Consider the following 24,456-nt stretch of genomic DNA (forward strand, 5'->3'; position numbering starts at 1 on the left):
CACTAGAAATTTTAAACTAAATCATTATCATTCATTATTGAAATCGCAGGACGAGTGCAGCTCGTGCGGTAGGGCAGGAAAAATCAATGACCAGCTAGTCTCTAATTTTACTGGAAAAGGTTAGTAGAGGTGAAATGAGGTGGGGTGTAATTTTCTACGAAAACTCAGTAATTAAATTTTTTTTCCATTTTGTATAGAATTGAAATGTTTTTAAAATAACGAAAATAATTGCCTACCTCTGAAATGAATGCTTTATGCTTTGCTGATAAGTTCGCGGGTTCAGGTACTTGGGGAAAGAAGGGTATGATTATATAGTTTTTATTTTTATTTTTCATTCTGAACACTTCAAGTGATACATATATGTGCGTATCGGGATGGAAAACTGTGTTGACATTTCTTTTCCGTAAAGTTTGGCAAGAAATTTACTTTGAAACAATAAATATTATTTAAATTTAATTCACTTTTTCTGTTCACAAATGTACTTTGTGTAGTTATGGTTCGAAATTGTAAGTAGTTGGTAGATTCAAATTGAATTTAAAGCTTCAATATTTGCATACAAATTGACAGCAAACGAAGGCAGGACGCCAACTGAAATTAAAAAGTAATTTGTAGTATAGCGAAGAGTTGCACCAAAATGAAATGCAACAGTTGCAGCGCACTGACAATTGAAAAACTGCCAAAGTGTATGCGGAATGTCGACAAATGAGATTTTGAGCTGTTGCCAAAAACTGTTGCACACTCAGATGTGCCATTGGAAGTAATTACAGCTAAAGAGAATTGCGAAAGAATGATTGAATGGAGGAAAATTAAAGTTTTGAAATAAATAGAAAAGGGGTATCAAATACATAAACGTAGTTTGCTAAGTGAAATAAAAAAAAAAAAAAACGAAAAAATATATAGCGTCATTGGATATAATTTTTTTATTTTTGTAATGAAACGTGCCTTTTTAAAATTTGTCAAACTCGAAAACACCACATTGGTAAAAAAGTTACGGAACAACTGCCAGATGACGCTCTAAGGCAACTGATTTGAGTTGCGTTTCTTTCTTTTGTTAGGTTTTTCCACCTGTGATCAACATTCCTGCCGAAGTTTTATTGCCTTTGCTTGACATTTGTGAAAGTTGCGGCTTCTTGCGTAAGTCTACTGAAATGATACTGTAAAGAAAATACCTATTCACGAGTGGCATCAACGCTTCAGTAGAGAACGTGAGTCCATCGAGGATATCGAATGTAGTGGCAGCGCAGCCCTTCGACTTCAAAACCTGATGAGAGAAAAGTTGATCAGTAACCGCAAATTAACCATCAGAGAGCTGACAAAGGACTTGAACATTGCTTTTGGATCCGTTCAGGGCATTGTAATTAAATATTTGGGTTTTCGCCGTGTAGCAACAAAGTTGGTTCCAAAGGACCTGAATTTCATGCAAAAAAGGGGCCGCGTTGAAATCGCCATTACTAGAGACGGGACGTGGCTATATGAGAACGACATGCAATCAAGACCTCAGTAGAGCAAGTGAGGAGCTCCGAATAAACCAATACCAAATTTGTTATGATGTTTTCCATGTAGTTTTCAGTAAAAAAAATCACGATGTTCATGCTTTTTATGGATTACAACGGTATTGTCAACACAAATTTTTGCAGATGGTCAGACAGCTAATAAGATCTATTATTTGGGCGTTATGAGACGTTTACGGAAAGCAATTCGCCAAAAAAGAAAAGTTTTGTGGGAAAACAACTCGTGAATTTTGTGCCATGGTGACACACCATCACAGGGCCCCATAGAGCCATTATTATCTGTGAATTACTGACCAAAAACGAAACGAATACCATCAAACAGCCATTGAATTGACCTGATGATGAGTATCTGCAATTATTTCTGTTTGATCGAGTCAAGCAACAGCTACAGGGAGCCGAAAGCTATGAAATAAGTTTTATTCTATCCTAATGTACTTATTTAGTTTTGTAGATAAGTTTTTAGATCGTGATCAGATTTTAATGATAATCTCAGGCTAAATCATCTACTCAGAAATTCAGGTTATTTCAGAAATACCGTCGAGACTGGATAAATATCGGTTTAGTGCTTTGGACGCTTATAAAAGTACACACACACACAATCACTTTTATTTAGAAGATATTAATATTTTATAATATAAGATATATATATATTATATTTTTACTTATAAGAAGTGTCTAAAAGTTTGTTTTCTTAGGATTAGAAAAATACCTATTCATTAAAAATATTTGTTTGGGAAGATTTTCGTTTAAGGTAATGACCCCATTAAAATGGGCGTTGTAGTTTTAGAACTAAAGTCAACAAAATTATGATGTTATTGTTGATTTCGATAGAATATCTGAGCACTTTTTTTGTTTGGAAAATAAAGTCTCGGAATTGTTTAAGTAGCTTGAGGAAAGGAAAACTGAGCAAAGGGCAGCTCCACCATGGCTTTATAAACCGTTTGGTCGTAATGGGAATTCTAACTGAGTTTCCTCTTGAGTGATGGAATGGGTTAAGCTGCTAGACTTCATCAGTAAATCCAAGTATTAACCCTCTCACTCATGATGATTAATACAATTTTCAAAGTACTATAGCCACCCAGAAGTGGATACTTCTAAAATTAGTTGTTTAAATGCTTGAAGAGCTTCTTCATGCATTGAAAAACGTTGACCACACATTTTATTTCAGTTATTAAAAGTTATTAATGCCAAATCCGGACTGCAAGACGGACGACCGATTCATTCGATCTTTTGAGTGCTCAAAAAATTTCTGTGTAAGCCAGTACGTGAGAGCTCGCATTGTCTTGGTGAGGGATGATTCATCTTCCGCGTTTGGTGTTTCTTAATTCTCCGAAACCTTCTGACAAACAAATGTTTGGGTACAACTCAGAGTTGACTATTTTAAATTCCTCTATTGGTATAGTTGCCACATTACCAGATTTTCCGAAAAAAATAACGACCATTTGATTTCAAGTGCTTCTTCTGCGAATAACTTTGTCGGATTCAATTTGTCTTGGAACTGTTTTTGGAGCTTTTTGGTCTCCGCGAATTTCATTCTGCGAGTATCGACGGTCTCGTTGGTATTCATTGTACCAGTGTTTCATAGTAGCTGAGTGTGGTGCTTAAACGTCCAAAGGCAAAGTAGGTTGATCAATGCACTCCTGTCTCGATTATCTGCTTCGAAAATCGTTATAAATCATTTTACCAAAACTTCCACGAGTTAATCCCATCTTTTAGGCGAGATGAATGTTTCTTACGGAAAAACAAAAGAAAAAAAAAAAATATAAAAGTATCGAGTTACAGCTCATCACACCTAGTGCTGCTAAGGCGCAAAATATAAAAAGCAACTCTGGTATTAAAGACATTTTTCAATAGGTTTGCCCACTCCATCCAATACCACAACTTAACAAATAAACAATTACCTAAATACAATATATAAATATGAAAATGAATACTTAAAAAAATATAAATATCATAAATAATAAAGCTGCGCAAAGCTGGCCTAAAAATATGTATTTCATATGCGCACAATTAACTTAATTTATGAAACAAACCAACTTCAGTCAAAAACAAAGAAAAAATTGCAGAAACTCAATAACTGCCAACGACAACACAATCAACAACAAACGATGCCAATTAAAAGTTTGCCGACTACACACACTTCATGTGCCACAAGTTTTTTGCTGCCGCTTTTTTCAAGTTGACTATTTCCCTACTTAATAAAATTTCCACAACTACATGCGCACGAGCACATACATGCACACGTGTCTGTTTTTGCCTACTTGTTGTGCAGTTATGTTTGTCTATATGTATTCAAATGAATGAGCACAAAAGTTCGCTTGCACTTATTGCTTTAATCTTCTGTTATCGGCACATATTTAAAGAGCTTTTTTGCAAACTTTGCAATTTTTTACGTGCAACTCAGTAGTCAGCGGTAATGTCATAAGTTGTACCGTTCGCATATCTTTGGCCCTATCAGACGCTTATATATATCTTATTTACGATGATGTATGCCTGTAGGAAAGACTTAAGAAAGAACTCGTTTTTGAATTTTTGGCTTGGATTTATATTAAAAAAAATGTATACCGATTACTGCGAATATTTTTTAATGAATTTTTGATCTTATTCAAGAACATGCTGTTCGATCCCATTTTACTGCATCCTCAGTAATCATTGCTGTGGTGCTACTTGGAATGTGCAGCGTCAACACTATGATTTTCTACTAACCCATTCGGTAAGCGTAGGTTCAAATCTCCGTGAGACACCAAAATTATGAAGAAAAGCTTCTTCTAATAACGTTCGCCCCTCGGCAGCCAATGGCAAACCTCCGAGTGTATTTCTGCCTTGAAAAAGCTCCTCATAAAAACTATTTACCATTCGTAGTCGACTTAAAACTGTAGGCCCCCCCATTTGTGGAACAACGTTGAGACGCACACCACAAATAGGAGGCCAAACACCTAACGGAAGTGTGCGCGCTAATTATTGAATCTTCTATTTCGATAGAACTTCACACTTAGTGCTGTGCCAGTGGGAGCCACTGAATTTTGTTTTGTTTTTTAAATACCTTGTTTTGCATTTAAAATTTGGCTTTTACCCTTTTAAAATTTCTAAATTTTCTTTCTCTAGGTAACTTTTTCCGTCCTCCTCCTTCAAAATATGAACATACATACAAAATAAAATAGGTGTGCAACAGTTTGACTACTTTTGGCATTTACTTTGGCTATTTAGTGTCTATTAATTATATATTATATTACAGTTTAACTCATTATTAAATAAAAACCATAAAATTGTGTTTTCAAACTTTGTGCAAAAATTATAAAAATTCTTCAAGCTTTCACTGAAATTCTCTCAGTAACACAGTCAGCAAAAAATTAAAAAAGAAAATGAGCAGCATTTTGCATATTTTTTTACAATATTTTTATTTAATTTGTTTTACTTTTTATATTAGAATTAAATAGGGTACGCAACTCCTTAACAAAAATTATTTCAAAAATTCTAATTAACACGTTTTAAATTTTTTTTGAAATTTATTTGAATTTTAATAATCTTTCCACAAAATTTGAATAAACGTTTTATTTGGTTTTTATTGTAAAATGAATTAAGCTTTGAGAAAAAATTAGTATATACTAAATAAATAAAAGCAAAATAGTAAAAACTATTGAAAATGTCGCACATCTATTTTATTGTCGATAACAATCAAGACATTTCGTTTCGTTTGCATTATTTCGAAACGTTGCTGGAACGTAAAATGCTACATTCCGTAGCTTAGGTTAGGTTAGATTGAACTAGTTGGCTTGTGGTCACTTATAGAGCGGTTCGGTCCATAGTTATACCAGATGGAGTTCATTAGGTGTGTGTAGTCCTCCGGAATGGTGCCTGCATCTATTGCGAATTTAAATGCACATTTTCTACCCACTGCTGAGTTGACATTCAATCTATCAAACTGTGGTGCCTCCAGATATAATATTTTGTTGTTGAGCCTCCTGCAGAAATGCTTTTCTCGCTGTCCGACTTTCCTATCTTATAGGCAAACGCTGCAACCGGACTTTGTCCCATCAGCACGCCTATCATACAAACAATGGAGCAATGTTTCTTGTTCTCTACGTACCGCCGCCGAAAAAGAAATCGGATTCCGGCGAGCTCGAAAAAACAGCTGGTACGACGAGGAATGTCATGTTGCCACATAAAGAGAGGATGCCGCCTATAGAGCCATGCTGCGATCGGGCGCAACGCGAGCCATGTGGGATTGCTACAGAGAGCTAAAAAAGGAAGAGAGACGTATTATCCGAAAGAAGAAACCAGAGGCCAAAATACGTGAGTGCCAAGAGCTTGAGAGCTTGAGATGCTGGCCAATAGGAACAACGCCCGAAAATTCTACCAGAAAGTTCGACGGCTTACAGAAGGTTTTAAGACCTGTAAGAACAAAGACCGCGAACTGGTGACTGACGTACACAACAATCTTAAATTATGAAAGGAACACTTCTCGAACCTGTTAAACAGTGACAGCTGCGCATGTCACAGAGAATGTGAAAATCCTGATACCCCAATCATTGTCGTTCCGCTACCCGATCATGACGAGGTGAGAATAGCAATAACATGGCTAAAGAACAACAAAGCCGCGGCGCCGACGGACTGCCGGCTGAGCTATTCAAACATGGCGGCGAGGAGCTGGTAAGGTGTATGCATCAGCTTCTATGCAAAATATGGTCGGATGAAAGCATGCCTGCCGATTGGAATTTAAGTTTGCCCAATCCATAAGAAGGGCGATCCTGCAATATGTGCCAATTACCGCGGGATTAGTCTTCTAAATATCGCCTATAAGGTTCTAGCGAGCGTATTGTGTCAAAGGCTGAAGCCCACCATCAACCAACTGATTGGACCTTATCAGTGTGGCTTCAGTCCTGGAAAGTCTACCATCGACCAAATATTCACAATACGCCAAATCTTGGAAAATACCCATGAAAGGAGAATCGACACACATCATCTTTTCGTCGACTTCAAAGCTGCATTCGATAGTACGGAAAGGAGTTACTTGTATGCCGCGATGTCTGAATTTGGTATCCCCGCGAAACTAATACGGTTATGTAAGATGACGTTGCTCAACACCAGCAGCGCCGTCAGAATTGGGAAGGACCTCTCCGAGCCGTTTGATACCAAACGAGGTTTCAGACAGGGAGACTCGCTGTCGTGTGACTTCTTTAACCTGATGTTGGAGAGCATCATACGAGCCGCAGAACTTAATCGCTCAGGCACAATATTTTATAAAATCGTACAAATGTTGTACTGCCTACTGAGCAAACCTTTTATCATTGAATCACGATACATATCTAAAGATCTTGCCCATCATTTCCCAAATTGCTTTGCGCTGAATCGGGCAAACTAAATAAAATTTTTTATTTCGAGCATCAGTTTCGAACTAAACAAACTAGAAAAGGACACTTGCAGGTCACCACTTCGATACGAGTCACTTTCCCTACACAGATACTCTTCGAATATGTACATATGTGTGTGTGTGCCTGTTAAAGCTTTGTGGTAATGAGTTTGCTGTATTGTGGTAAATGCTTGAAGTTGTTATTTCACTTGAAACTTTTTTATGCACAAAAGTGTGAGTATAAATAAGTTTGTACTTATTTATTTTGTAATAGTTTACGAGCAAGTTTGTGTTGGTGTATGCTTACGGCACAGTCTTAATGTCATATGAAAACTTTGTTACAACCATCGTCTTTTTGAGTTTCGAATTTTTTGTTGTAGTTCTTAAATGTATACTGGTGGTGGTTTATCTCATGTAAGCTGACTTTGTCAACAATATTTTTATCAGTGCGGTTTTAAGTTTTGGAGATACATTTTTTGATTAAGTTTATAGTGCCACGTAGAAAGGCACACAAATTAGTGGGCAAATAGAGAAAGGCAAGCTATATACTTCAAACTTGAATAGCTGATAAGCCCTTTTTGAAACACGCATCTCTGTTGTCGAAGTAGAATAAGCGATCTTCCAGGAAGCGGAAGGATATCAATTGAAAAGATATATATCAAAGCAGGTTTAGTGAAATTCACTAATGTACAAGTCTTTAAGAACTATTCGTAGAAAAATTGCAAGCATATTCCAACTTGAAAGGGACTAAAGAATTAAACTGCGATTTTAGAGTATAAGAATCCTTAACTCTCTCGCATAACGTTTTAAAAAAAGCTAGATTGAAGTAAACTTTAGCCATAGCACAATTTATATGGTTAGCAAAAGTAAAATCTGAGTCAAAAAAGAACGCCTAGATCCAAGTACACTTCAACTGTAGAAAGTTGAAAGTTTATGATCGAATAATTTGTGGCGATAGGATTTTGAGCTTTCGTCAGGGCCATATAAAATACCTATTAATGTTAAGCGATCACTTATTTTGATACCTTAGATTGTTTAAGTAATTTCGCAGCAAAAAATAATCTACTACAAGTTCTACTAGAAAGTTTGAAGTCAGCGGCGTAAAGTACGAATTTAGAATGCTTAAACAAGTTACGAATTATTTAAACATTTAAATAATACCTGATATTATGGGAAGTATATGCCATTGGAAGCTACAACTTTACTCCATCCTTCAGGCAGCATACGGATTCCTCTGATGAAAAATTCGAGTTCTTTTGACTTGATCCATTCATTGAGACAGTTTGCGGTGCTCTCGTTAGAAGTGAACCGCTCTCCAATAAGGGCTGACTGCATTGATCGAAACAGATGGTAATCCGAAGGTGCAATGTCTGGGGAATACGGAATACATACTAATTGTTGTAGTTGAGTATCTCCGAATTTTTTTGGTGCCCCTTTGCGATCTTTATCACTCACGTCGAAATTGCCACTTTGGAAGCGTTGAATCCACTCTTTAAAAATTGTATTTGATGGAGCTTGATTACCGTAAATTTTCGTCAATATACGACACGTTTCAGCTGCACTTCTCTTTAAAAGGTCATAATGAACCATGACTTCCCTAAAATGCTGGTTTTTCGGGACGAACGCAGACATTTTTGACGTCAGATGAAAAAAAGATCTTTACTCTTCAAACGAATGTCAACTACTGCGTTCGAGACCTTACATATACGCCTTCAAATCTCCAGTATACGAGGAGTGCTTTTTATATTCGTGAGATTGATACAATCTTAGGCATTAGTGGGACCAGCATACATTCAATATTGCATAAACATTTGACGGTCAAAAAAATTTGTTCGCGTTGGATCCCACACAATTTGTCAATCGCTTAAAAAAAGGCTCGTGTCGATTGGTCGAAGGCAATGCTCAAAAAATACGATCGCGGGGCTTCGAAACACGTCTATGACATCGTGACAGGTGATGCATCATGGATTTACGCGTATGAGTCCGAAAGTAAACAGCAGTCGACTGTATGGGTGTTTCAAGATGAGCCAAATCCAACAAAAGTTGTTCGCGCACGAAGCACTTCCAAGCAAATGGTCGCTTGTTTTTTCGGAAAAAAAAACATGTCGCAACCGTACCACTAGAACAACGCAGAACAGTAAATTCTGAGTGGTACACAACCATTTGTTTGCCAGTTGTCTTCCAAGAAATTAGGAAAACCAATCGCCAAAGACGGATCACTCTTCACCAGGACAATGCGAGCTCTCACACATCGGCTCAAACAACTGCATTTTTGAGCACCCAAAACAACGAATTAATGGGTCATCCGCCGTATAGTCCTGACTTGGCACCGAATGACTTCTTTTTATTCCCGTACGTAAAAAACAAACTGAGAGGTCAACGCGGTTGCGGCATTCAGAATGCATGTTTTGGAGGTACCTCATTCAGAGTGACAAAAGTGCTTCGACAATTGGTTCAAACGCATGCAAAAGTGTATAGATCTTCATGGAGAATATTTTGAAAAACAATAAAATGATTTTCGATGATTAAAATTTGTTTTTCTTCTCTAATCCCGACATATAAAAGGCACCCCTCGTATTACTGAAGCGAACACCAAAATAATATCAGCAGCGACACGTCTTTTACGACGGCGGAAAAGTATTTTCATACACATATAAAAATAATAAAGAGGACAAAAAAGAGCGGTCCAAGAATACTATCTTGAGGTACTCCAGATGAGACCACAAAAAGATATGATTTATTATTTTCTACAAAGAAAATTCTGTTCCTGATATAAGATCGTAACCACAAACTTTCAAGCTTGGGCCGTAAAATATTATGCGAGACCATATCAAGCGCCTTCGGGAATTCGTTTGAATTAGGAATCGTGGGGCGTTGAGCGATATCATAGTCTAACTGTGAACAAAGTCCCATACAAATTTATACCGCCATTTTTGCTAGTTTTACTGCCAAACATAAAAACGTACGACATTTCAAAGCCGAAAATAATTAATATCACTAGATATGCAAAAAAAGTAGTTTCAATGTAATTTATTGCACCTATTTCATTATTATTTATTAGAATTTTCAATCATAGTTCTGGTGTTGGCATTAGTTCAAAGACTTTTTAAAGCAAGCTATTTAATTCGAAACTGCTGCTTTAATTGCTTTGTCGTGCTAGAAAACATGGTAAGAATCATTAAAAAGTACTGCAGGAGAATTTTTGATGAGGATGATATAGGAACCATAAACACCATACTTTTACTGAAGGATGAAAATAAAGACTTTGATGACCATACAACACAACGATAATATCGAAAAAGAACACGTAACAACTTAGGTGCCAAACGAATTTTCTAAAAAAGGAAATCACATGAATGCAATAATTGTATACGGTTAGAAATTTCCATAAACTTCAGCAGTATATAATATATATTAGTAGAAAAACTACTCAACCCGCCTAACCCACGTATAATGCGCAAAATCACAAACCAAAAATTCTTAAAATATTTAAACTGCAGCGTGAGTCGACAATCGAGCCATGCCTCTCACCAATAATGCAACCTCTGTATTTTGATCGATGTGTTTGATTTTGATTTATGAATGCTGAACTGTCGAATTTTTCGAGAAATGTTAGCTCCGTAAAATATTAAATGATGCATGAAAGTTTTAATGAAATAATGCAACAGTTGTTGGACCATATAAAGTGCAGTGAAAATATTGCCCTGGAGGAGTGAAAACAGGAATGTAAGTATTTTTCTTATTTGGAGTTTAAGTAGATTGCTTTGTATTGTATTATTATTATTTATTTATTAAATTATAATTAAAATTATAAAGTAATATGTTTACTGCACTAGCTACCAGGGCTATCGGCTAAGTCATTACGTGAAATGATTAGTATTACTTATTGTATATTATATACTTATATATATTTACATACTATACCTATCTATTATAATATCTTAGATTAGATGCGCCATGTTCAAATGTTTTAAAAAGTTGAAAATGAGTTTTACGTTGGTTTCTGATGCATTGGAGAGAATTTCAATTGGGTTTTTATTTGCAAAATATTGCGTGCGTAGATGGGAAATAGCGGTACAACTTAGCAAAATATGACGTACACTTAGATCGGATTTGTTGCAGAAAGTACATGAAGGTGGTTGAGAATTCTTCAAAAGGTATTCATGTGTTAGAAGGCAGTGGCCTAACCTTAGGCGTATAAAACATTTATTCATCCAGGTTGATGTGTTTGTTGGTAAGATGATCCCATTCCCATGAAGATTCACTTCTTTGTATTGGTGTTTATAATTGGACCAACTACGTTCTTGTCGTGAACCCATAGCTTTGGAGAATATATTTTTGATGGATTTTTGTCCGAACGGCATGTGGTAGTGGAGACACAATTTTAAAGCACGTTTTGCTGCTTTGTCAGCATATTCATTACCTGTAATACCTGCATGGCTAGGCACCCACATGAGTTTTACTTTTGGTGACAGACTAATTAGTAGTTGCTGTAAACGGTATAGAGGATCGACAGTAATACGAAATCTTTTTGCAGCTTTAAAGACAGATAGACTGTCAGTGCATATTACCGTTTTATTATTGGTGACTTTAGTCACAGACAAAGCTGATAATATACCCTGCAGTTCCGCGTCAAATATGGTTGCATAGTTCGGGAGTAGTCCACAGGTTACAGTGTCGCCATTACTGTTTGTAACAGCAAATGAGACTCCATCATCTTGTTTTGAGCCATCCGTGTATATGAAATTCCAGCCATTCTCTTGCAATGGATTTGCTACGCTATAAAAATGTGACTGGTAAGTAGAGTTATTTGTTATTTCTTTACGCAGGAGAGTTAATTCATTCACAAACACGTTTCTTTTAAGCGCCCATGGTGGAAATTTGGTGGCGGGGATCTTCATTGGGTGTGCGTCCATATTCAAATCAGACGCTAATTCTTTTATTTCGTATAGTGCTGACTTATGTGACATGCAAGTTTTCCTTTGTTTAAGAAGCTGAATTTCTTGATGTAGAATATGTTCACTGGTGCAAAATAGTTTGTAGACAATACGACTGCGTAGATATTGTATGCGGTCTTCAATTGATAGAAAGCCACCTTCAGCTAGAAGATTTTTTACTGGTGTCGACCTGAACGCTCTAAGGCTTCGCCTTACTGCCATGTTAAAGGGCGCCTTGATCTTATTAAGGGTGTCTTTGCTGCATTTACCATATATTTGTAGTCCGTAATCGATTTTGCTCTGTAACGTTAGCCTGGTGACACTAAGAAGAGTATTTGTGTGTGCGAAGCTTTTGTTTGAGCTTAGATATTTAATTATATTAAGCCTGGTAGCTAGTACATATCTTAAATTAGTACAGTGGGCCTTAAAACTATGTTTGTTGTCAAATATAACACCGAGTATGTTTAGAGTAGTTACATTTGGAATTTTAAAATTTATACAGCTTATATTAAAGGTCTTACAACTATGTTTTTTGCATATATGTAGGTGCTTGCATTTCTCTGATGAAATGGCAGCACCGGAGTATTCACTCCAACTTTCAATGGCATTTAGAGCGCTATTGAAAGCATCTTGAATTTTTGTTGTGTCTTTGTGACTGCAAAATATGTATAAGTCATCGGCATATAGGCAATGCTTTACGTTATGTTGTTGGCTAAGCAATCGACTTACATCATCGAATGCTATCAGAAATAGTGTAACTGAGAGAGGTGACCCCTGGGGGATGCCATTTTCTAACGGAAATATTGGTGATAAAGCATTATTAATTTTACACCGGAATTTTCTGTTGCTGAGGAAGGACTTAATGAAGTTGAATATCTTCGGGCCAAGCTTCCATTCTTGTAACTTTTTTAGTACAACGTGACAACCAATTTTGTCGAAAGCTTTAGTGAAATCAATGGAAAGAATAGAAGTGTGGTTTCTCGAGAATATATTTTTAGAGATGTGGTGGTCGAGGAAGAGTAAGACATCTAGAGTGCTTATTCCAGGTTTAAATCCAGTTTGAAATGGAGATATTTTATGTTTTTCCTTCAGAAACCACATTAGCCTTGACGATATTATCTTTTCCATAGTTTTACTGACACACGAAATAAGGGAAATCGGCCTGTAGTTAGCAATTAAGCCAGGATCTTTATTAGGCTTTGCTATTGGAACAACGAGAGCTGTTTTAAAGCTTTGGGGAATAATGCTAGAACTCAATATAGCGTTGTAAAATTTAATCAAACGTTCTTTGAAAATCACAGGAGTAAAACGCAGCATTTGATAATTTATATCATCAAGTCCTGGTGTAGTTCCTTTCATTGTTTTAAGAATTGATTCTAATTCATAGAAGGTAATATCATGTTCAAGGTGAATGGCCAAACTGTCTATGTAGTCGGCAGGGCGCGCGTGCGAAGTATTTTTTGATTGGTCAATGAATTGTGACGGAAAGTTCGATGTGAGCGATGCCTCGGAAATGTACCTGGCGAATTCTATGGAGATGTCCGATGGGTCGGAAAAAATCTGGCTATTGGAAGTTATGGATTTAGGGATTTTCGGCGTATATGTACCTGTAAGCGTCTTTATTCTTTTCCAAATGCTTCCTGTTGAAGAATTTGGGCTTAAATTTTTTGTGAATTCTTCAAAACTCTTACGTTTAGCAAGTCTTTTTTCTTTGTTGAATCTGGCATTACATTTTTTATATGTTATAAGTGTGAAAGTACAGGGTGACTTTTTGTATGTTCTCCACGCCGAAACTTTTTCGGTTCGCAGAGCGTTGAGCTCGGGTGTCCACCAAGGGACTCTCCTTGAAGCTGCGCGGGAGTGAGCTACTGGAATAGAAGAGTTTGCAGCTTCGCGTAAAGATTTTTGAATCGTGGCTGCTTCTTTGTTGATATTTTGGGCATCAAATGCTGGTAGACACTTCGTAAGCAAAATTTCTTGATACTTATTCCAGTTAGCCTTTGATGTGTCATATTTTTTGGTTTTGTTGAAGCAAGAGAAGTTTGTGGGACATAGAGTGATAGAGCATATTATGGGGAAATGATCGCTGTTGTGCAGATCATCTAAGGTGAACCATGAGGCGAGCGGAAGTAGTTGCGGGGAACATATTGTTAGATCTATGTGCGTAAAGGTTTTGTGTGTAGAAAAGTGAGTTGGGCTATTGTTGTTTAGAATTGCTAAATTGGAATGTAGTATGAAGTCTTCGACTATAGTGCCTCTGCGATTGGCCATTGGTGAGCCCCATAGTGGACTCCAGCTATTTAAATCTCCACAGAGAATAACAGGAGTGGTAATGTTAGATAATAACTGAATTAAATCTGAATCTGAAAAGGCTTGGGCTGGAGGAATATATAGAGAAAAAATAGTTATAGGAGTTTTTAGATTAATTTCAACTGCCACTACTGACAGATTAGAATTAATGGATTTGAATTTATGTGGGATGCTTTTATGGACTAGTAGTCCACAACCTTGTTTAGCATGATTGAAGTGGGAGAAGTTGTGAAAATAAGTTGAGTATTGTTTAGGAGGGTGTGGTGTAGAGTTATGTCTCAAGTGTGTTTCTTGGATACAAATTAAGTGGGGGCTACGATCTTTAATCAAAGTTTCTAATTCTATGTAATTGTTAAAATATCCCTTCATATTCCATTGAAGAATATTAAGAATCATTAACGATATTTATAATGGTTACCTATTGTACTATTCAGATTATTTCAGAGCAAAATAACCTATAGTACGGGTTCTTCGTGGTCGCTGTTGAGGATGTCTGTATAAGTTTCTTTAGTCACTTTGTTGCTTAGATGTGAATCTACACATTCCAAGTGCTCATAAGAGATGGTTGTAAGAGATTGTTTTTCTGTTGGATTTAGGTTGGATGAAAGAGATGTAGCGTTATTTGAAGAGCATGTGGTAGCAATGTTATGTTCGTTATTGAGTAAAGAGGAGTTGGGTGTTGAATTAATAGAGTTACGTATCGAAAGAGATTGGGGAGTTACCGTGTGTGTAGTAACTATATTTTGTTGAGTAGAAAAAGATGAGAGGTTTGAATTTACATTAGAGCCGTGAGTAGTAAGAGGAAGAGAGTTGTGTGAAGTAATGAAGGAAGAGAAGAGAGCTTGCAGATCTGTTGTGTTGTAGTTGTTATTGGTATTTTTTATCAAATCGAATGATTTATTGGGTCCGTTAGAGTAAGAGTTATGATTGGTTTGTGATGGAATCGATGGGTCGTTAGAGCTGTTTGAACAGTTAGAAAGAGAGATGGAGTTTGAATTGAGTGTACTTGATTGCGGTTGTGTGGAGTTAGCAACCGATGCATAAGATTGCTTTGAGTTAACGGGTGTGGGATTATGGATTTTGTACAGACGTTTAGCTTCTTTATAATTACACTTGTTCTGTGTTTTTATTTTCAATATTTCTTTTTGTTGCAAATATAAAGGGCAGTGTTTGTCAGAAGCTGAATGAGAGCCAAGACAATTTGCACACATGGTACGTTGACATAATTCGGGGTTGTGTGGGGGCATATTGCAATTCTCACAAGTGGGGTTGTTGTTGCATCTTTTGATAGTGTGCCCGAGCAGTTGGCAATTTCTGCATCGCATTGGTGTTGGGAAATATTCTTCTACTCTTACTGAGTACCAAGCGATATCAATGTCATATGGGACCTTGTAAAGGTTAAATGTCAGAACGATTCGGCCTGTTGGGACTTTTTCTCCGTTACAAATTTTTGTAAATTTATATACAGCAACAACACCCTGGGATTTAAGACCTTCAAGAATCTCTTGTTCTTCTGTGTTCGCAAGATTTAGATCAAAGATAGTACCTTTGCATGTATTTAATGATGCGTGTAATTCAATTGAAACTGGACATAAACCACCGAACTTTTTGCATTTTAGAAATTTTTCCGCCACTTTATTTGATTTAGTTAGTACGAGTAGGCTCCCATCGCGAAGTATGCTCACTGAGCTATATTCTGTACTAATGCTATCCAGTGCCTTCTTTTTAGCAAAAACGCTGTATTTAGCAATAGGGTTGGAGGTATCAGTTGATTTAATTAAAATAAATTTCGGATCATTTGCGTTGATTGTTTTCACTGGTTCCGGTAATACCGGGAAAGAGTCTTCAGTGATGATGGGTTTTTTGCGTTTAGCTTTTGGGGGCTTAGGTATACTGTCGGACAGTATACTATACCGATTCCCCGAAGGGGTCGGGGAAGCTTTCCCCATTTCAAATACTCACTACACGTTTGTTTTTGTAAACTTCTAATTAGAAGAAATGAAAGAGAAAAGTAACTTACTTATGCGAAGTAAAATAAGAGAATAAAAAAATAGCACACTTGGAAATGTCACTACGAAAATTGAAAATCAACGAGAGAACGATTGTGGGCACAACTGCTCGGTACGAAGGTTAATCGGTGACTGACCGCTTTGTATTGTAAAAGTAACAAAAAGGGAGCAAAGAAAGAGCAGAAAATTGCAAAGTGAAAACTGGGCATCTGATATCGTTTGCTGATATGCACGTGGTGTGTATTTGGAGTGCATACTTCAATACATTTAATGCCATTCATTTGTCGATTTAAATTTTTTTTGTGTGTTTGCTGACTAAACAAAGTGTAAAATTGCCGAAACGTGAGTTTGCGATTCGTGATGCCACATTGCGCATATTGTATTGCATAAATGTATGCACATCTTACATACGAGTGTGTATGTGTGTGTGGATATATAAGTACACATGTGGTATGCACACTTTCACTGTTAAGAATGCGCAGTGAACGTTCAGGGTAAAGAAGTTTTGTTAAAGAAATAGATTATCAGTGGAAAATTAATGAACGATTTTGAACGATTGTAACAAGCAACCACGAAAAAATTGGCATACATTTCTATCCGTTATTCCACTTGCATTTTGTCCTTTTATGGATAGGAGAATATGGCATTGCTTTTTAGCCACCCTACCTTTTCCAAGTCTTGCCGTTCGATGTGTTTAGTAGATACAGTAAAAACTCTTAAGGGAATTGTTTCCGACAGGTCTTCATCTTTCGCAGAAGATAAAGGTATTTTAGGTACATAGCAGTTTGGCTTCAGGAAATCCTTGCTTGAGGTCTATGTAGCTGGAATTAGCTGAGCATAAGACCGATGTAGTATTAATAAGCAGCAGAAAGATAGTAGAAACATTGAATGGAAATGTTGGGACTGTAACTATTAATTCAAAACCCGCGATGATGCAAAGAAGGTGTCGAATGTGCAGTCTTGTCTGTCACAAATAAAGCAAAACAACGGCGACCCTAGCCATATCAAAAGAATCCTATATAGTAGGGTAGTTAGCTCGGTTCTGTTGCATGCCGCACCAATCTGGGCGGATGCACTGAACATAAATAGCGACGTAAGAAAACCAATAGACGTCTATCAGCTAAGCGCTTTGCGGAACATCTTGGTTACTGTACAGGAAGCGTCATCATCCTTCGTTATTACAGGACTAGTACCGGTAGACATTTTGGCAAACAAAAAATGCATAGAGTTTATATAAGGTTATCCGAACATGATGGTAGAGCAAGGCGATGGACGCATGAGTCAATACCCATCTTTGCGACGTGGTTAGAAAGGAACCATGGAGAAAGAGACTACCACCTTACCCAATTCCTTTAAGGGCACGGGGTATTTAGAAAATATCTCCATAGATTCGGCCAAGACTGTTCACCAAAGGCCACATTCTGTACGGAGAGGGAAGAAGACATTGATCATGCCTTGCTCCAATGCCCACCCTATGCTCACGAAAACTTTAACTTATTAAACGGAGAAAACTACTTTTGGCCTCCGCTCGGACTTCTTATTGGAACCTATCTTATAACAAAGATTTTATGAATTCTGAACTTCGTCAAAATCTTCACATTTTGTGTGTTTTAGTTGCCCCTCTTTTATAATGTTTCGAGGATTTTTTTATTTGTCTTGCTAAATATGATGAAAAGCTACATTTTTTATTCTTGTGTTCAGAAAAAATATAATATTTTTTTAGTGGAATATTTTTATTTTTTAATTTATTTGCTAGATAATTACAGTACGAAAGGCAGTAGTAGCTAAAATTATTGGACTAATTTTTTTTTTTTTTTGTGGAAAATGATTATTGCTGTAAAGGGGAACAAAATACTTATACGAGGTTTGCTTAGAAGTAAGGCGAATTTTCAAATTTCACGGGCTACGTCCATTCGACTTTCGATTATTATTATTTTTTTTTACGTTGGTACGCTCGTCTCGAAGATATGTTCATGGTTTTAGCAATATAGCATTTTTAGTTTGTTTATGAGAGGCATAAATAAGACAAGTGTTTTGTGTGTTCTGCGATTTTCTGCTATCGAAAAAAATGGATCAAAGAAGTTACATTAAATTTTATGTAAGAAAGGGAATAAGTGCTCAAAAACACCTCAAATGTTGACAGTGGTATATGGTGAGATCATTCTGAGTCAAAAAAATGTTTACAAGTAGAACCAGCTTTTCACAGAAGGTCGAGAAGATGTGAATTACGACGCTTGTTCTGGAGGCCCCAGCACAGCAACAACCGATGAAAATGTTGAGAAAGTGAGACAAATTGTTATGGAGAATTGTTGAATCACAATTAGAAAAGTTGCTGAGGATGTCGGCATATCGGCGTATTGGTTGGTTCATGCCGCGCAATTTTTTCGGATATTTTGGGCTTGAAGCGTGTGGCTGCGATGTGGCTCCAAAATTACTGAATTTTGACCAAAAACAACGTCAACCATGATCCAGATTTGCTTAAAGACGTCATAACTGGCGACGAACCATGGGTAAATGATTATGACCTCGAAACCAAAGCCCTATCGTTCCAATCCAGGAGAGCCAAGGCCAAGATAGGAGAAAATCGTCCAATACGCAAAACACTTATCTTATTTATGCCACCCACAAACACTCCAATCATGCGATATTGCTAAAACGGTGAACTTATCTTCGAGACGAGTGTACCAATATAAAAAAATAGTTGTCGAAAGTCGAATCGTACCCCGAAGTTTGAAAATTCACCTTCTTTTTTGAACACACCTCCTATATTGAATTCTTTATGCTTTATTTTCATTGAATATTTCTTCGAAGTAAAGCATAAAAAAGCAATAAATAAATTGCTTAGAGAAAAGTGTTAAGTCCAGAACATTGGCAAATAGTCTTAAAATATCAAAACTTTTAGAGCCAAGGGGTTTTCAAAAAATCCCAGAGCAGAATATACATATGATCGGTCGACATTTTTTTAAGTTTTTTATAAGTCTTCTTTCAATAAGAGCTCTAGGGAATGTTTTTATAAGGAATATTTTTCTCGTGGGTATGATAAAGTTGATGGCAAACTTTATTTTTTATTAAATACAAATTGTAATTTTTTGTAAAATAAAAGCTGCGAAAATTCAAAGAATATGGAAAAGTATTGATGGTTTAACTTCTTTAAAAAAAAAAAAATTACAAACATCAAGGTTTTAGTTCACCATTTTTTTGTATTTGCGATGCAAATATCTATTTCACTCCCTAAACCAATGCAAGAGAAAAAAATTAGACTTGCTGAAGAAATACTTAGTTCATTAAACATTTTCAGTAAAAATGCTGCAATTTTAACTAACTACCTACAATTCAATTAAACAGATTCAGACTATGAATTTTGGAAAATACTGAAGTCGTAAATATTAAGAATACATTTTAAATATAAATACGCGGGTACAAATAAATCGTAAATTTAAATCTAAAACATGATTATTTATATATTTTTGTGTAATTGAGCACTGCTTTCCTTACATACTTACATCGTGTCTCTATTTTCGAACATTTCTGGCACTCAAAGCTGTCAATTAGCCGCCATTCATTTGCTGACAAGAATGAAGGCATTGAATTTATTTGCAACGAATCAGCGGCAACACAATTACCCATTAATGTATGCAAATACAAATTGTCGATTGTCAGTTCTATGCCAACTGTGGATGGTAGTGGCAAATTATATTCAATTGTTTCGAGGAATAGCATTTACACTGCATTGAAGCTGTTGTTTTGCGAGCAACAAACGATTTGATTTGGCATCGACAATGACGTTCCTGAACGATGGCCGCTGGCATCAGCAATGCTCTAATCTGATTGCTGGCTTCTAACCAATAACTTTGCGTGTTTGTTCTTGTGTACTAGCAATGCACTGTTATATTGCTGTGATTCGTAGTGGATGGCTTCAATTACTGATATTACAAGAAATAAAAGAGTGAGGTACTGTAAGATTAACACGTAAAATAAGGTTATGTTTGAAAGTAATTATTTGTGTTACGTAATTAATTAGCTATGGAGCGATACTCAGTAGAGTGACGCATAATAGCGATGAAAATGTTTCATGAAAATGCTTTTCCTGAACATTTGGACTGAAAATAAGTGCATTTCGCGCATTGCATGATGAGTGTTGAGGCACATTTTCATCTAACCGGTACCCGGAAAATTTATGAATTTGGGATCCTGATCATCCACATTTCATTAAAAAAACTCTTTGTCTACAACCAGTCGCATTTTGGTGTGGTGTATGGGTTGGTGGAGTCATCACACCGTACTTCTTTGAAAATAATGCATTAACGGTGAGCGCTGAATGTCAACGTGACATAATAATACACTTTTTATGACCTTAGATGTGGTTTTACCACGACGTTGCCACGTGTCTCTATTTCACCAGAAAACGACACTAAATGTCCTCCCAGATTCTACGATTTAACGTGACTGTACTTCTTTCTCTAGGGTTACTTGAAAAGTATGTTCTGAGCCAATATAACCGAGCCAATTTCAGTGCCGAAGAAAGAAATCCTTTGCGTTATAAATGTAATACATATCCCGAACTATGCCAAAAAGCCAAGGAAAATTATGAAAAGCGGATCCTGTGTTGCTAGAAGAGTCGTGATGGGAAATTTAAAAAAATCTTAACAAATTGCGCTATATATTGTCATCGCTAATTCTACTTAGTCCAGACATAAGTTCTGTTACAAGTTAAGTACGTTATAAATATGAATTTATAATACTTTTTTTAATGAAGTTAGTTTTATTTAATAATATAAATATTAAAAAAGAACACATTTAAATTTTTTCGAAATGGTCACAATTTGCTTTTACGCAAGCCTTCAAACGATTAGGCCAGTCAGATTTTGTAGTACGCACGGTTTTCATGGATACTGACGTCGCTGGAAGAAATGTAGCGATTTCGCAAGGCACTGCTCACCAAACCATTACGGAGACTGGATGGTAACCACGCTGAATCTTTTGAACAACATTTTCTGCGTCTTTAGAAGTTTTAGCATACATTTTGTAGTTTTTCTTATTAAAACTTTCTTCAACAGTGAACATTTTCTCATCTGTGACAAGAATATTTTCATGGCCCATGATCGCGGGCCACCGAAGAAGTTTGCCATAAGGCAAAAACCACCCAGAATGATTAAAAAACAGTATTCCTGGGTTTACAGCCGCAGAAGGTTGGCCTTCTGCAAAACCAGATCTGAATCCATTGGACTACATGTGGTCAGAATTGGAGAAATCAACACCTCACAGAAATTTGGAGATTCTCAAACAATCTTTGGTTCGGGCAGGTTTTTTGACCTACACAGGTACACAGCTCACCCCGAACGTAATTTAAAATCAAAAATATATTGCTAAGCCCCAAATAGAATAAGATACCATAATCTTCTGAAAGAATTAATAAAAAGCATTTATTGATTAAATTGAGCTAATTTTTTCTGTATTCAGGGTATTTTAAAAATTATCAACTTTAAGTACGTTCAATATATATTATATTAAAAAAAAATGTTTTTCATCAAATACGTACAATTTTTTTTGTACTGTGTACATAATTCTAAAATGGTGGAACAAAGTAGGAATAGCCTCACCACCTTGAGTGTAAACCATAAAGTTACCTTGATCTGGGTCCCGGGACATCGGAACATCGAAGGTAACGAAAAAGCAGATGAACTTCACACCATTATGAGCAGTTAAGAATATAATTTCCCAAAAATACCTCTGAATCGCGGATTGTAGATGGAAAGACTAGACGAAATGCAAAACTAGTAGAACATTATGGCCTACCTACAACCTCAAGCAATCATCGACATTAATAAGCATGAAACGGCGGGACATCTGGAGACTAACGGCAGTCATAACTAGCTTTTGGTCTATCGGAGAAAAAGCTGCCAAAATGGGCATCCCTCACAACACATACTGTCACAGTTGTAAACAAATGGAGAAAAACGAAACAATCTTCCATTTTCTCTGTGAATGCCCTGCCATATGGAAGGACAGAATATTAACCCTGTGCCAACCGCTGTTCGAGAGTCTCGAACAACTGTCTGGCTTAGACGTCAACAACTTAATAAGGTTCTTAAACCGCACAGACTGGATATAGTCATTCTGTAAATAACCGTTAAACAAGTTGGTAACGAGGATGTGGCAACAAAATGGTGCGGAAGCGCTAGTTGGATTCTAGAAGAATCACTTTTTAACCATCCATCCAACCAGCATAATCCAATCACGGAAAATATATTTAAGTAAGAAAATAAAGTTCTTGAAAGTGCATTTAAAATTTGAATTAATACGCAAACATAATGTGCAATTTGGTATCTTAATAAAATTTCAAGTTTCCTGAATATTAAATACTTTTTTGTGTATATTTACTTTGATGAGCAAATGGCCTTGATAAATTACAGTTATCCACTCATCTCATATTCTCGTATTCATTTCATTTCCATCCAACTGCTTTAAATATTTTCAATTCAATTATTCTTAACCGCTTTCTTATTTTACCCACCGTTTATTACCCACCAGTTACTAACCCCAACCGCAAATAGTTACATTGTGTCAGCATAAATCTTCAGCAGAAATTTTAAATTGAATAAAGAACAAGAGCCGAAAAGTTGAAATGTGAATAAGCTCTGCTTCAACTATGACTGCCTTAAGACCCAACTAAATGGCGACAGTTTCGCGAATGTCAGCAAATTTCCACAATAGTTTCAAATTACTTAATTGCTTTAGAGGGACACATTTAGGGCTCGCATCCGCTTGTATCGCTGTCTGTGGCATGCCACACTACTATATATTAGATAGAAATATGCGTTTGTAGTCGTAAATAGTTTGTGGAAGCCTTAAATTGCCATAGAAAGAAGGGATTAAAGAAACTTGCGAATGAAAAAAAGAAAAGGATAAGGGGAATAAAAACGGAGAAAATAAAGTAAAGTACAGTATAGCTATTTCGATATCAAAAATAATAGAACATTTTTGGTACAGCCGTTCCACAGACAGTACAGACGAATGACTACAAAGTGTTTTATTCATATATTAATAAAGTTTTTCAGAATCTATAACGATGTGCGAAATTTCTTAAAAGTATACTTAGAAATAGTAGGTTATCAAGATTTATGTTGTGCTCTGTATGTAATTCTCTAAAGTTATTTGCTGTTGAGCTAAGTCTAAGTGCCAAATTAAAGGTCGAGGGACAAAGTAATAGTTTTTGCTGTCATATCGGTCTTCAGAGATTTTTTTTAGTGACATCACTCTCACGGAAAAACATTCAGATCAAACCGTCCTTGTCAGAGTTAAGTGCATGCAAATTAATTCATCTGGCTCGAATAAGGCAAGAAATTGTGACATGTAAGCCAAATATTCACATTTCTCAATAATATGGGATTCCCCGGATTCTCAGTAATAGTAGTCGCCCCTCGGCAGGCAACGGCACATGTCCGAGTGTATTTCGGCCATAAAAAAGCTCCTTATAAAAATAATAAATTTTTGTTAAATTAAATATGCATTATTACTTGTAATATTAAATTTGTTTTTGAATTTATTATTAAAACTAAAATGGTGCTTCATATTTCTTGTCGATAAAAGCTTGAAAACAATTCTAAGTAAAGTCAAGAAAAATAAAAAAACTAAAAATAAAGGATAAAGATATAATAAAGGGATAAATATATTCAAAGGTACATTTAAAATAATTTTCTAAACTAAAGAAACTGCAAACAAACTACAAACATTCAAAACATAAATAAAACGTTTTCAAAGCGTAGTCCAACCTCAAAAAAATCTTTACAAAATACAAATGATAAATCAGATAAGTTCTTCATTTCAATTGCTTAAGTCTTGTCGCAAGTCTTCTGCAACGGACGCTCTCTCTTCGGAATCATTGTACGTCTCATAGTTTTCGCTGCTACTCGAGCCCTCAATTCACAATATTCTTCGCTACATCTTATTTCTTCAGAGGATAATAGTGCGTTTGACTCCAATCAAGTAGCATGCCCAATTTTTTATTCATTTTTCAATAGTTTTAAGTAAATAAAATAATTATTTTCTCTTACAATATGCTTACACAACTCTTCATGAATTTGTTTTACTTCTGTTTGATGGCCACATATAAACCAGTGAGATCGCAGTTCTAAACCGGCTACCTTAAGTTTTTGTTCTCGAGCTCTTTTTTTACTGTAAAACATAATTTAATTGGTAACTGAATTTGTTTAAATTGAAATGGAAGATCCGTCCGCATTATCGGGCCTCTTGGAGTTTTTTGCAGCGCTACAGTCAGTCTAAATTGCTAACTTTTCTAGGATGCCACTCCTTAAAAGCGGCGGGTTAAATTTGGTTCG

The 24,456-nt window shown here is 36.1% G+C and overlaps 1 protein-coding gene and 1 long non-coding RNA gene across 2 annotated transcripts; one reads left to right on the plus strand and one right to left on the minus strand.

The window, feature by feature from the left end:
- Positions 1-941: 941 nt before the first annotated feature.
- On the plus strand, positions 942-2,075 carry LOC128865187 (uncharacterized). The gene is made up of 3 exons (XR_008454767.1): positions 942-1,134; positions 1,198-1,509; positions 1,564-2,075. It is a non-coding gene; the product is annotated as an uncharacterized LOC128865187 (long non-coding RNA).
- A 12,488-nt stretch (positions 2,076-14,563) lies between these two features.
- On the minus strand, positions 14,564-16,057 carry LOC128864741 (GATA zinc finger domain-containing protein 4-like). The gene has a single exon (XM_054104496.1). It carries the CDS (start codon positions 16,055-16,057, stop codon positions 14,564-14,566), a length of 1,494 nt encoding a protein of 497 aa, XP_053960471.1.
- Positions 16,058-24,456: the final 8,399 nt, after the last annotated feature.

The sequence above is a fragment of the Anastrepha ludens genome, chromosome 5 (assembly GCF_028408465.1).
Source record: "Anastrepha ludens isolate Willacy chromosome 5, idAnaLude1.1, whole genome shotgun sequence".
NCBI lineage: Eukaryota > Metazoa > Arthropoda > Insecta > Diptera > Tephritidae > Anastrepha > Anastrepha ludens.

Bases quoted from the DNA above. Each gene is read 5' to 3' on its own strand.
- LOC128864741 (XM_054104496.1), bottom strand. From the start codon at position 16,057: ATGGGGAAAGCTTCCCCGACCCCTTCGGGGAATCGGTATAGTATACTG.